Source organism: Danio aesculapii, chromosome 2, assembly GCF_903798145.1.
Source record: "Danio aesculapii chromosome 2, fDanAes4.1, whole genome shotgun sequence".
In the NCBI taxonomy this organism is placed as follows: domain Eukaryota; kingdom Metazoa; phylum Chordata; class Actinopteri; order Cypriniformes; family Danionidae; genus Danio; species Danio aesculapii.
In genome coordinates this window covers 35,446,617-35,459,305 of record NC_079436.1, presented here as the reverse complement: position 1 = coordinate 35,459,305, position 12,689 = coordinate 35,446,617, and the positions used below count along the sequence as shown (strand labels likewise).

The 12,689-nt window shown below is 36.8% G+C and overlaps 1 protein-coding gene across 1 annotated transcript in view; it reads right to left on the bottom strand.

Annotated features, from left to right (window-relative positions):
* rasal2 (RAS protein activator like 2) overlaps positions 1-12,689 on the bottom strand; it is a 94,129-nt gene that overhangs the window by 21,442 nt on the left and 59,998 nt on the right. The window contains 1 exon segment of the mRNA XM_056478066.1: positions 8,647-8,759. Coding sequence (XP_056334041.1) covers positions 8,647-8,759 — 113 coding nt within the window.

Below are 12,689 nucleotides of genomic sequence, written 5' to 3'. Positions count from 1 at the left end.
TCACAAGAACTGAACTGATGGATCTGACTCACTCATTAAATCTTCTGAATCTGACTTTTAGCCACAACTCAAGAGGATACTAGAATAACATTTGAGAAAAGTGCAACCAAGTTCAACCAATGATTGCACCTGCTCTAGCAGCGCCACAATGTTACATTTCTTTCTCTTAAAAATGCACGGTTTGACTGTATAACTTGAGTTGACTGCAGAAGTAGCTATACTTGGGATGAATATGTGCATTTAGGCCCTGTTTACAGATGGTATTAAGATGTGTTTTAGTCGATTTGATCAAGTGGATGACTCAAAATCCATTTTATCACTTCCAAAGTTGGTAGAAAACTCACTTTGTGTCATCTTGATGCTCTTGTGGTTGAAAACCCACTAAAGACCACATATTCCCAGCCAACTGACCTAATTCTTAACAATTACAGAACATGTTGAAATTTTGTTAAACATGATTTGGAATCTTCCACATTTGTACAGTTTCTCTTGCGGTCAGCTTCAGTGCTGTTGAGCATGTGATGTTAAGCCCAGGAAACATTGATCTGATCATTGACTGTATTGTCACATCACGTTGGACGCTTCTGGGCCAAAAAGCTGTACTTGAACACACCAAATGGACAACAGTGGACTGAAATTAGTATAATTTAGCCTATGTGAGAGGATATAACTTTTCATACCTGCAGGTGACAATAGTCTGTATTATCATTCCAAAAAGGCAAACCAGAACTAGTACTGCACACATCAAATTGTAAACAGCAAGATTTGCGTACCATTTTCAAAATATATTGTCGCTCACCACAGAAGGATTTGCTTGTACAAATATGTCTGATAATCCACATAATTTGCATACATTCAAAAAATGCGACAAAAAAAATTGGATTCTTTGCGTTCCCCCTTGACTTGCTTGGTTTCATTTCTTTTTGTCCTTGTGCTGTAATTCAATATCTGAACCATACTTGAACAGCCAATCAGAGCACTCTCTCTCTCTATCTGTTGCCAACTGCCTCAATGGTGGCAACTGAGATTCTACATGCTGAATTGGGCAAACACCAAATATTAGCCTAATAATAGGGGACTAGCCCTCTACTAGCCTTATTAGTGTTATGTAATGTGTATTTATATAGCGCATTTTATCATGTATAGCCATACACTCAAAGTGCTTCACAATCATGAGGGGGGTCACTCTACACCACCACCAATGTGCACCATCCACTTGGACGATGTGACTGCAGCCACAGGACAACGGTGCCAGTGCGCTTACCACACACCAGCTATTGGTGGAGTGGAGAGACAGAGATACGGACAATTCAGTGGATGGGGATGATCGGGAGGCCATGATGGGTAAGATGGAGGGAGTTTGGCCAGGACACCGGGTCTACACCCCTATTCTTTAATTCTTTAGAAGTGCCAAGGGATTTTTAATGACCACAGAAAGCCAGGGCCTCGGTTTAACGTCTCATCCGAAAGACGGCACTCACTGACAGTATAGTGTCCCCTTAATTCTACATTTAGCATTAGAACTCATAAAGACCACAGGCTGAGTGCCCCTGATTTCCTCTCTAACACCACTTCCAACAGCAACCTAATTTTCCCATGTGGTCTCCCATTCAGGTACTGACCAGGCTCAGCCCTGCTTAGCTTCAGTGAGTAACTGGTCTTTGGCTGCAGGGTGATATGGCTATTAGCCCAACAGATGCTCACTGATGGCCCGACATTACCCAATGCAGGGGTCACCAACCCTGTTCCTGGAGAGCTACCTTCTTTCAGTTGCAACCCTGGCCAAACACACCTGTCTGTAATTATCAAGTGCAGCTTCAGGTTCTTATTAATGGTTTCAGGTGTGTTTGATCAGGGTTGGAGCTAAATTCTACTATAAGGTCGCTGTCCAGGAACAGCGCAGATGGCTGACCATGGTTTTGGAGAGTCCAGACCTAACAATTGGGTTTCAGCTTTCACCTGGATTCGGATTAAATTTACTCAGCAATTTGGGAAGCAATATTACATTAAGAGAAAAAAGCTTATCAAATGCATTAATTTAGTCTCAGTGTTGAGTCCTTGAACTGCTCATGGATTATGAGAGACTAGATACAATTATGTGTGACAATGTAAACTTAAAGCTACATTTTCCATCCATCTCCTCAATACCAGGATCTCTTTCGGTCTCCATTTACAGAGGCGTGGTGCACTGACTCGGAAGGTTGATGCAGAAACAGCAGGGTGACTCCTGATAGAGGGCTCACTTCCAGCTCTCGATACGTTTCACCTGCGCTGACTCGGACAGCTAAGCAGATCAGTGCACAGTCAGCCCGTATCCGGACACAGCTCTCCCACATTATCCAGGAAATCGGATCCGTCCGCTGGGACTGCGCTGCCACATTCAAGCTCTTTACAGGCAAAGCTTCTAAGTCCACTATGAACACAAGCCTAGTATTTTCATTCAGACCACATAGTGAGAGGTGATTCTGCCACAGCGAAGGTTGATTACTTCAAAGCCTCTAATGTGCTATTTACATTTTCTTTTCGGCTACAAGTTCAAATGTTTTCCCACAGCCAGCCATTCAGAGAAACTAAGAAAGCAGAAAACTGTGGCCTTATCTGAAGGGAGCTTTCGTTAGCTGGATGCTCTTGGCATGATCACAATACGTGTGGGAACCAATTAAATTTGTGTGGATTGCTTCAGCTTTTCGATATGTCTAGCAAACTTTTGTAGCCTGAAATGCAAATAAACAGGCAAAGAAAAAGCCCAAGTGAATTGATATTTACACACCAGATTCAAGCCACATTAATATGCACTATGAAAGGGTTTGTAACTACTGCAAGGAAAGAAATATATATAAAAACACCTCAGTAAAATTAGGTTAGTTGGTTAGCTTTAAATTGTGAATAGTTTAACATTACATTCTGATATTTCTGTCAAATTAGTTGGTTCTCCCAATTAAAAACTATAAAATTTGTTGAAGGAAATCTTTACATTTCAATCATTATTAGTATATTAGGCTTTTTTTTTTGTTTGTTTAACTGGACAAAATTAAGTACAATTTGATGAAATGGCAATATTTAAGTATTCATCCTGTGATTGAAACCCTGCCAATGTTTTTTTTTTAATATAGAAAAACATCACTGTCATAAGTCTTTAAAATTGGGAATGAGATAACATTTGGCAGAGCCGTGCCTGCTGTTCATATATTTTTATAATAATGTAAATTCTCACACACACACATCTTTTTTTTTTTGTGTGTTAAGCGAATGATGACATTCCCTGTGTAGTGTTGTCAATAGTAAACAAGTCAATGAGTCAGCAGTTCTAGACGTACATGCATACATGAATGCAAACAGCTGAAGATGACTTCCAGTTTTCTATCCTCTCTTTAAACCGACATATAATACTCTGAGTAGTTGGAAAAGAAAGCTAAACTTTCTTTACTAAACAACTGATGCAGATCCACCGGAAACTGACTACTCCAAAAAACCAAAAACAAATCATATTTCATCACTTGCAAAGCGACAATAAGGAAAGAGTGTCCTTAAGATCAGATCTGAAAGCAAAACTGAATTTTAAACAGGATGAAACATGAAAAAGCAAAGTTGTATGGACTACGTTTATGCAACCATTACTAATAAACAAAAGTTCTATAAACAAACTTTTCCCCTCAGTAATAATTTTACAAAGCAAGGACTGATTAAACTGATAAATAAACAGAAAAGACATTTATGTTTTAAAATATTTCTACTTTGAATAAAATTAATCAAATACCCTTTATTATAAAAGTGTCATGGTTTTCACATAAATACAATTCAATTCAATTAAATTTCAATTCACCTTTATTTGTATAGCGCTTCTACAATGTAGATTGTGTCAAAGCAGCTTCACATAAAAGGTCACAGTAAATAGGAACAGTGTAGTTCACTCAAAATACACTCAAAAAAATGATGTTTACTGTTCTAACTATTTACTTAAAATGAGCGGAAACACAATTATTGAGTTCTTATTGTGATAACATAATCGTTTTATGTTCAATCCACTTACATTTGTAAATACTAATACGTCAACTTAATTCCTTCATGTTGTCTGAACACAAATGATTGTGTAGAACCCAGATTTTTACAGTGTACTAAGCGGTACAACAACACTCCTCAACACTGATAATTTAAAATATTTCTGAAAGATCATGTGATACTGAAAATGAAAGATGCTGACACCAAGGTTGCACACAATATCGTTTGAGCATCCATATAGCAATGAGTGCATCCGCAACGGTCACATTGCAGGATATGCAATGTTGAGTGGAGTTGACCAGAAACCACAGGTAAAAATATATGAGATTTGTGGAGACACTACAGAATTTATTCATAATAGAGTAAAATGTAAATCATCAGCAAAGCGTTTAAGGCCCATTGCTTAGTGAGCATTTTAAAAGAGTTTTAATAGTGTACAAAGGAGTTTAATAAAGATTCATTCATTTTCCTTCGGCTTAGTCTAAGATTTATCAGAGGTCGCCACAGCAGAATGAACCGACAACTATTCTAACATATGTTTTATGAAGCAAATGCCCTTCCAGCCATAACCCAGTACTGGGAAATTAAGATTCAATAAGATTCTAATAATTCTGACTTCAACTGTATATAATAACTGACATAAAATACATATTTCTATTCCAGTCCCCTTCAAAATCATCCCAATAAATCTGAAGCAATGGCTTTCCAAATAGAGCTATTTAAGTCATGGTGAAATTTATTTATATCACAATATATAATCGCAGAAAAAAAAGGCAAATTTCCAATTTTTACAATATCATGCAGCCCTTGCTGTCACTACATTGTAAAACCTTAAAGTAAACAAAAAGGTTTATGAGGGTCATTCCATCAAATATTGATGTCCTAAATCTTCTGAAGAGAAGTCAATATTGTGTTGCTAAAAACATTCTAAATGACAAATTTTATATTCAGGTGGCAAGAAATGTCATCAGTAGTTTGCAGTATAAAATATATGTATTTATATACATCACATTTAAATCATCAATCCAAAAAACTGAGAATTTTCAACAGACAATTTTTTTTCATAGACATATGTAGTCTCAGTCAAATAAAGTGACTTCTTTCAAAAACATCGACATCTTTAATCTTTTGAAGATGAATCAGTTTTGCCAAAAAAATAGCAAGAAAGTGGCAAGAAATGTTACAGTAGTTTGTAGAATAAAATTAAAAAAAAATTTTTTTTATATCATCTATAAATCATCAATCCAAAAAACAGAGGATTGACAATTATTTTTTTCCATAGACATATGTAATCTCAGTCAAATAAAGTAAATACAAAACAGCTTTACTGACTGCAAACTAAATTGAATGACAGTATACATAAATTATAAACAATTTTTTTTTGGGAGAACTATCCAATTAAACACACCTATACACATGCACAAACATGCATCCATAAATGTAGTGACAGATGTCTGATAAGAATTCAGCTGTAATTCATCTCAATCAAACTGTCACATGCAGTTCCTCAATCTTGGCCAAAGTGATGAACACACACACTTCTCCCAAGCCTCACTTTATGTGCTAAAGCCCCTCACAAACAGATGCCCTCAAATCCGCAAGGAGCAGCATGAGAAAATCAGCGTGATTAGAATCGTACCACCTCCTCATCTGTAGTCAAACCACAGCAGCGGTGGCCATTAGTGTATACAGAGACACCAGCGACATCTCAGCCTTTATCCTGTGCCAACTAACACAAACAAAACAGGTGGAAATGTAACTTCTGGTTCGTCACCGTAGGTAAGCAGCCCTAATCCAGCCCCTGGGCCTGTGACACACTGATGGTGTAGTAATAAAGCAAAAGTGACTTTCCCTAATGCTATTAACAGGCCTGCTTATCCATTAATTCTACAGCAAAGAAAGATTTATAGCTCTTACACACCCGACCGAAACACTGTGAGGAAGTAAATCACGAGTAAATCTGACAAACCCAATGACGGAAAACAAAGAGCCACTGTCAGTTTGATGTAACGTCTCATGGGTGGACAGTGTTGGACTTTAATATCTGGAGAAAGCTATTCATCTTAAAGTTGGATTAAAAAAAGTTTAATGAATGTACAAAAAAGTTAATTAAACAAAGTTCTCATTTGTTCTGATCAAATTAAACATTTCAGATTACAATCAAAATGACAATAATAATAATTATCTTGATTAATTAAACAAAAATAATAATTTAGTTAGGATAAATGGCAACTTATGAATGGTGATAAATAGAGAAAGATATGCTTTAAGTGAAAACAAAAACAAAACTAGATTTCATTTAATACAGATGTTATATATTATTATGCTGAGTAAAACATAGAAATATTATGATTATTTTTTTTTTAAACAGTCAGAACAGGATTAATTAATTATTTTTAACAATTTTTTATTATTTTAAGATTTCAGGTATAAAATTAAATATATTTATACAGCAGTTATCACTGGCTCTTGAATCTGATTGGCTGATAGCCGTGCAATATTCTGCAAATAACAGCACTAGTACAGCCTCTTCATCCTTTACCCTTGTGTATTACTCTACCCACATACAGCGACAAGCAGAGGACACTCTACAGTTTGACAAATATTGCTGCTGTTGGGCAACATAATGTACTTTTGAGGCCTTCTTAGTTGACAATGTAGTTGTTTAGATTGCAACCATGCAGTTTATTTATTAGGATAGTGCCTATTTTTAATTATTTATAATTTCAGAGCATCAGATTCAGTGCATGGCGACAGAGAGCACATAATAAGTGCTTAAGGTAAAAAAAACTATTTACGCTGAGCGCATTTTCTCAGTGTAAATATCAAACTACAGCTGAAAAAAAAATCATAATAAACCAGGTAAGTGACATTCTGAGTCGATGGCTCTCTTTTGTATTTTGTAGTGCTGTATTTATACCACAGAAACTGTTAATGCTTGCTTTTTAGGGGTTAACTATTGTGAAATCCTGATTGCAACAGAGAAATACTGGGAAATCTCTGTAGACTGATGGCATTTCATGCTGTTCGGCCTTATAATATTAAAATGTGAGCAAAAATCACCTGTTTTGTCATCACTTTAAACAGTACGCTAGAGAGTCATTCAAATACTATCTCTAAAGTGAAGTGTATGAAGTAACAACGGTTTCTGCTGTTCTGACGTCAGCTGCAGATGTGAATGAATGGCGGAAAAAAGTAGTTCATACTAAATGATTCTTCTCTGTGTTTGATTTTATTTTTTATACACACAATTATGCAGTCAAACTGTTGTATAAATGCAATATTACACTCATCGCAGCGCGATATGGCTATATATCAACTGCTGAGCTGTGCCTGTGATATACTGTACTGCTACTCATGTGATATCGCTCGTATATAAACAAACTTTTGGATGACAGTCAATTTAATGTTGCAGTATGTTTATTATTTTGATAGGAATTTATGTATGTATGTAACTGGCCTACCCTCACCATTTTTCCCACCACTGATGTTGGCTGTGGTGCTTGGGTCGTTGTTTGATGATGGTGATCGTAGCACTTGAGTGTTGAACATTATTGTAGGACAGCATATTGCCAGTACGAGGTTCCACTACCACATCACAGACAATACAGTAACAAATACTTCAATCTCAGTTCTGCTGTCATTGTTTTTCAAGTAAGAACATCATATGCTTTATTCGTATTCCTTCCACTTTAAAATACATAATGATCAATAAAGGCTTCTGTTGTGCTCTTCTGACACTTTGCCTAAATGATACTTGTCAATCTATATAATGAATAGGAAAAGTATGCAAAATCTAACAAAAAAAAATTATATAACCAACCATCAAGCATTCTATACAATACTGGGATTCACACATTGCCGGTAACATTTATAATGCTTACAACAACAAAAACATTTTAATTGTCCAACAAGCCAAACATTTTTCAATAAATATGTTTACATTTGTATAAATTATGTGATTTAGACCCTTCATCTCATAGTCTCCTTCAATCCTATTAAAGTCAATTATGCCACTGAACCTGATTAAGGTCAAACAGAACTTTTTTTCCCAGTTACTGGCTGAACAGCACTATGCTAACAACCCAAACCATGTGTCAAGACAGCTAGCGAAGTCCACCAGGGGGCAGTAAAAAAAACAACCTACCATTAAGTCCCGTCAAAATGTTTTTAAGATCATGCCAAACATATATTCAGTCAAGTGTATCCAAACTTTTGACTGTTAGCGTAAGTGCAGTTTAAAAATCGCAGTTTTAACGCAGTGGCTTCATTAGGGACGAGCTGCCAGAACGGTTCTGCCAGAGAGCTGTCAGACTGCCTGAAACGTTTTAAACTTCTTTTAAAACAGATCTCGTGTTATGCCAGGTCCCAGCACAGCATAATCTCCAACCAGCTGCTTCTCCATAAGACACAAGCATGAATTTAAAAGAAGCTGGTCTGGTTATATAAGTCAGCACCCTTTTCATTTAATATAAAGAAACAAAGAAAGCAAAAAAGGTACACATTTCATTATCTATAAAAGACTAGTAGAAAAGATAATGAACGCAATTAAAGCAAATCAATGGAATATGAAATAAAACAAAAGAGGCTAAGTAAAAGCTCCCTTTAAACTCATTTATGAAAAAAAAAACCCAGCTAAAGCGGTACCTGTCATTTTCTGTTGGTCGCAGTGATGGAAGTCTGAAACTTGTGTTGCGGTCCAGCTTGGTCTGGCTCTTCGTCCTTTTGATGGATCCTTTCAGTCGTTTACTTAAAAAACCCTGTGAAGCAGAAGAGCAGAGAAAGTCAGACGTGTGTGTCTGTGTGTGTGTGTCTCTTAGAAACTCACGTTCCTCAGCCGCTGAATGACGGATGAGTGTGTGGCTTTGCCCTGCATGACTCAAGCTTGTTCATGAGTAACTGTCTATATAAATAACTTTAAAAACCATGATCAATAATACATGAAGACCACTCGCTGAAAGACCCTGAGAACATATGACAGATACAAGAGTACCATCATGACAAAGCAGATGCCAACTTCGCCAAGACTTTCTCTGACCTTTCAAAAGCAGATTTCAACACTTCAGAAGTAAAATTCAACAGAGCGTTGCAGATCAGTCTATTTTGGCGGTGAAAATGCACTTGCGCAGACTAGTAAAGAGCGGCCAAGGCCAGCTGAATAGTTTACTGTCTGCTTGTGGCACAGTCAGTGCTTGCTCAATGTCTTGAAGGAAAACAAAATATTAATAAGTAACCAACTCGGAAAGTTCAAACGGCCACCTGCGGATATATATGAGAGTAATATTTGGTTCTGGGTCAGAATGAGCTGTTCTTACAAGGTGTGTTAGTTTCTGCAAAACAGGAAGAAGAAGAAATAACACTCAACACTGGCTTATTCACAGCACAATCCAGTTAGTATGAAGAGGAACAAAAATCAGAATCTGACTTATGCTGAGTTCAGACTGCATGATTTTCAAAGTAGTTGCATCACATTGCATGACTATCTAAGGTAGCATTCTGTCGCTGCTGTGTTTACACTGCAAGATGGATGGGCGACAGTTTCACACTGCATGACTTTACAATAGGAAGAATCGCTAACAACTATGTCTTGATCAGCAAACTACGCCTCACAACCAAACATGCGAAAAGTGACATGGAAATCCTAGTCACGTATAGGGTTGGGCGATGTCGACCAATTTGGCATTATACGATGTCTAATGTGAAACATTACGATGGACAATGGCATCGTCATCATAGGCGGCGGTGAATTAATTATTTATGAATAATTTATTCATTCACAACAAATTAATTATTTGTAGCCCACCGTTTCAACTGCCTGACCCGCATGGTCTTTGTTTTATCCATAACCACATCATAAATAAATAAAGATATACACAAATTACCACCTGTCAATCACTTTTTCCGCAGGACTAAAAATAGGCAAAAATAGGCAGAGTGATCCATGTTGATATAATATATACAAGCATGAAAGCGAAAGATTGAAGCAGTGTACTGATGCTGTGACACATTACCTGATAGATTCAAAAGAGCGAAAAGTCGTTGGATAGAGACAAGATTAATTAAACATCATGTTTATCAACTATAGTGAGATGCGATCCAGCGGTACATCCTTGATAAACTGTCCAACGTGCACTGCTCTCTGGGGTTTTGTGCTCAAAGCACCCTCTGACTGCTGAAGCTCAGCACATACGCTGCAGCTCATTACAGAGTGTGCAGGTTTGTGTGTGTGGTCACATGATTTCAGCATTTTCAGCAGTACAGTGTGGATGGAGATTTGTTCAGAAAAGCCAGGTAAAGAGCCAGGGTGGACGTGGATCGTTTTCGTTAGTGTAAACGGGGCTTAAGTGTGTATTTTTTGTGAGCGGGTTGCTGCTACGACAGGGGCAGGGCGGAGGATTGCGATGCCGGCTCAGCATCGTGATGTCTAGCGGCCATCGGCGATGGATGATGGCATCATCTATCAACCCAACCTTAGTCACGTAGTATATCTTGTTATTAACTACATAATGAGAAAGAAGCCTTTAGTGGGCAAGAGGATGTACTTATTTTGCCAGCCTGGGTTTTAAATGAAATTAGCAATTTTTCTTCAACCTTTTTTTTTTGACCCAGTTGTGGTGATGACAATTGCTCAGATGACATGGGTCAAACAGACAAGGGTGCTCCTGCCAAATTTCCAGTAGTTTTTTAAATATACCAGAAAGAAGCCCTTTTAAATTCTCCACAACCTCCCGCTGGCCTGCAGATACCCATGATAGTGGATGCTACTCTCTTATTGACTGTAGGTAATCTCCAATATTATTTTCCATCAGAACACATTTTACACAACATGATTTTGAATCGCCGACAGATCCAGATATTTAGCATGCCAAATACCTCACAGGTGTCGGCGACTCATCAGTGATTCTCTCAAATAAATAATCTCTCATTATTGAGTCTATGAGAAAGTTTAAAAATACAACTTAATAATGATCTCTATTTCTTTAATAAATAAAAAATAGCTAAAAGGCGTAAATAACTCTGCTCCTCAACTTAAAAACATGAAAAAAAAAAGGTTATTTTTTGTCTTATTTTTCAGATTGTTAAATCCTGATACACTTGGGATGCAAATTACATGAGGAGTTTTATATTCTGGGAAACTGATCAAAATGAAGAAGGTTTATGAATAAAACAAGAACATTTGTTCATACCTTCCAGAAGGCTAGGAAAAGTCAATTTAATTCAAATGAAAAAGTAAATTTCATATCGCACAGACAGAAATCTTTTCTTGTTCTAAACATAAACTTGGCTTTCTTCGGCTTCTCAGATAACAAGATTTAAAACACTGACTTTGCATCTCAAGTAAATGTATATTTAAAGATGTTAACATATGTGTATTCATTGCAATGTAATACAATGAGGGTAAATAAGGGTGCAACATTTACTGCAAAGACTTTACCAACTGAAGACGTTCTGCTGTGATTTAAGGCTAAATTAACATAGAAAATAATTACGCTGTAGTTTTTCAAAAATCTTTTGCATGCACATGCACACACACAAAGTGTAATGCATTATTATTTTTATTACCAGTTATTGTTAATTGCAAAACAAGGAAGAAAGAAAATCTAGAGCAGTGATTACGAATGGATTAGTAGAGCTGCTAATCTGCCATACATTAAAATAATATGTTACAATGACACTGACAGCCTGAAAAAAAAAAATAGGGAAGTGGAAGTAAGATTTCACTTGTCCAGATAAGTGCCAGACTAGAAGTAGGAGACTGTTTGGCTGGCAAAAAGGCCATTAGCAGACAAGAGCTGAGACAGAAGTATGTGATAAATTACTCATTCCTCATCAGAGGGATGATTTGAGAAAGCTTTGTGATGGAAAAGTGAATTAGAGAGAGGGTGAAAGATGGCAGAGAAAGAGAAGCACTGTCTGTGAGAGAATGAAGTGTAGGAGTCGCTGGATAAAGTCAGAAAAAACTAGGCAAAAAAAGATTATCAGAGAAAATCTTGATATCCCTGTCAAATTTTCACTTTGAGAGGTATATAGAAATCTAATCAGCAGATCAATCAACTTCATCTGAAAATTATAGACAATAATATGAAACTAGAACTACATAACAGTGTCCACTCCTCTGGGATCATCTGTCAACTGCTAATGCATCTTCAAACTACAGACTATACTAAAGACTGACAGGTTTCAATGCAGTGCTCGCATATTTTATATATTAATTATATGTTCCTCAACAGAGCCAATTCATTTCAGTGTACCTGTCAATCATAGCTTCCGTATTACTTACAGAAAAGGAGCTGTAATAAGACTTCACATTAATAAAGACATCCACCATCCTTTTATGTGAGTGCACCCAACTCATTTTATTTCTCTAGGAATTGTGTGACATGAAAACAAACAAAATTGCGAATATAAAAAAATGACACACAGAAATGCTGAGGATATAAATATCTGCCTTGTCCTACTTCCTGCCTGGTTAAAAATATCATCAAACAATTTCTAAGGCATCTCTGAGGCAGAGACTGTTTCCAGAATGTGCCTTTGTTAAAATATATGTATCAGAGGACGTTTTTGGACATTGTTGAGGCAATGCAGCATTGAAATCATTGCACAAAAACTCAAAATAGACTTGCAAACTCAATAGGTAGGAGGATATTTCAATAAGCAAGGCCATTAGTAGCTGGAGATAAACGGAG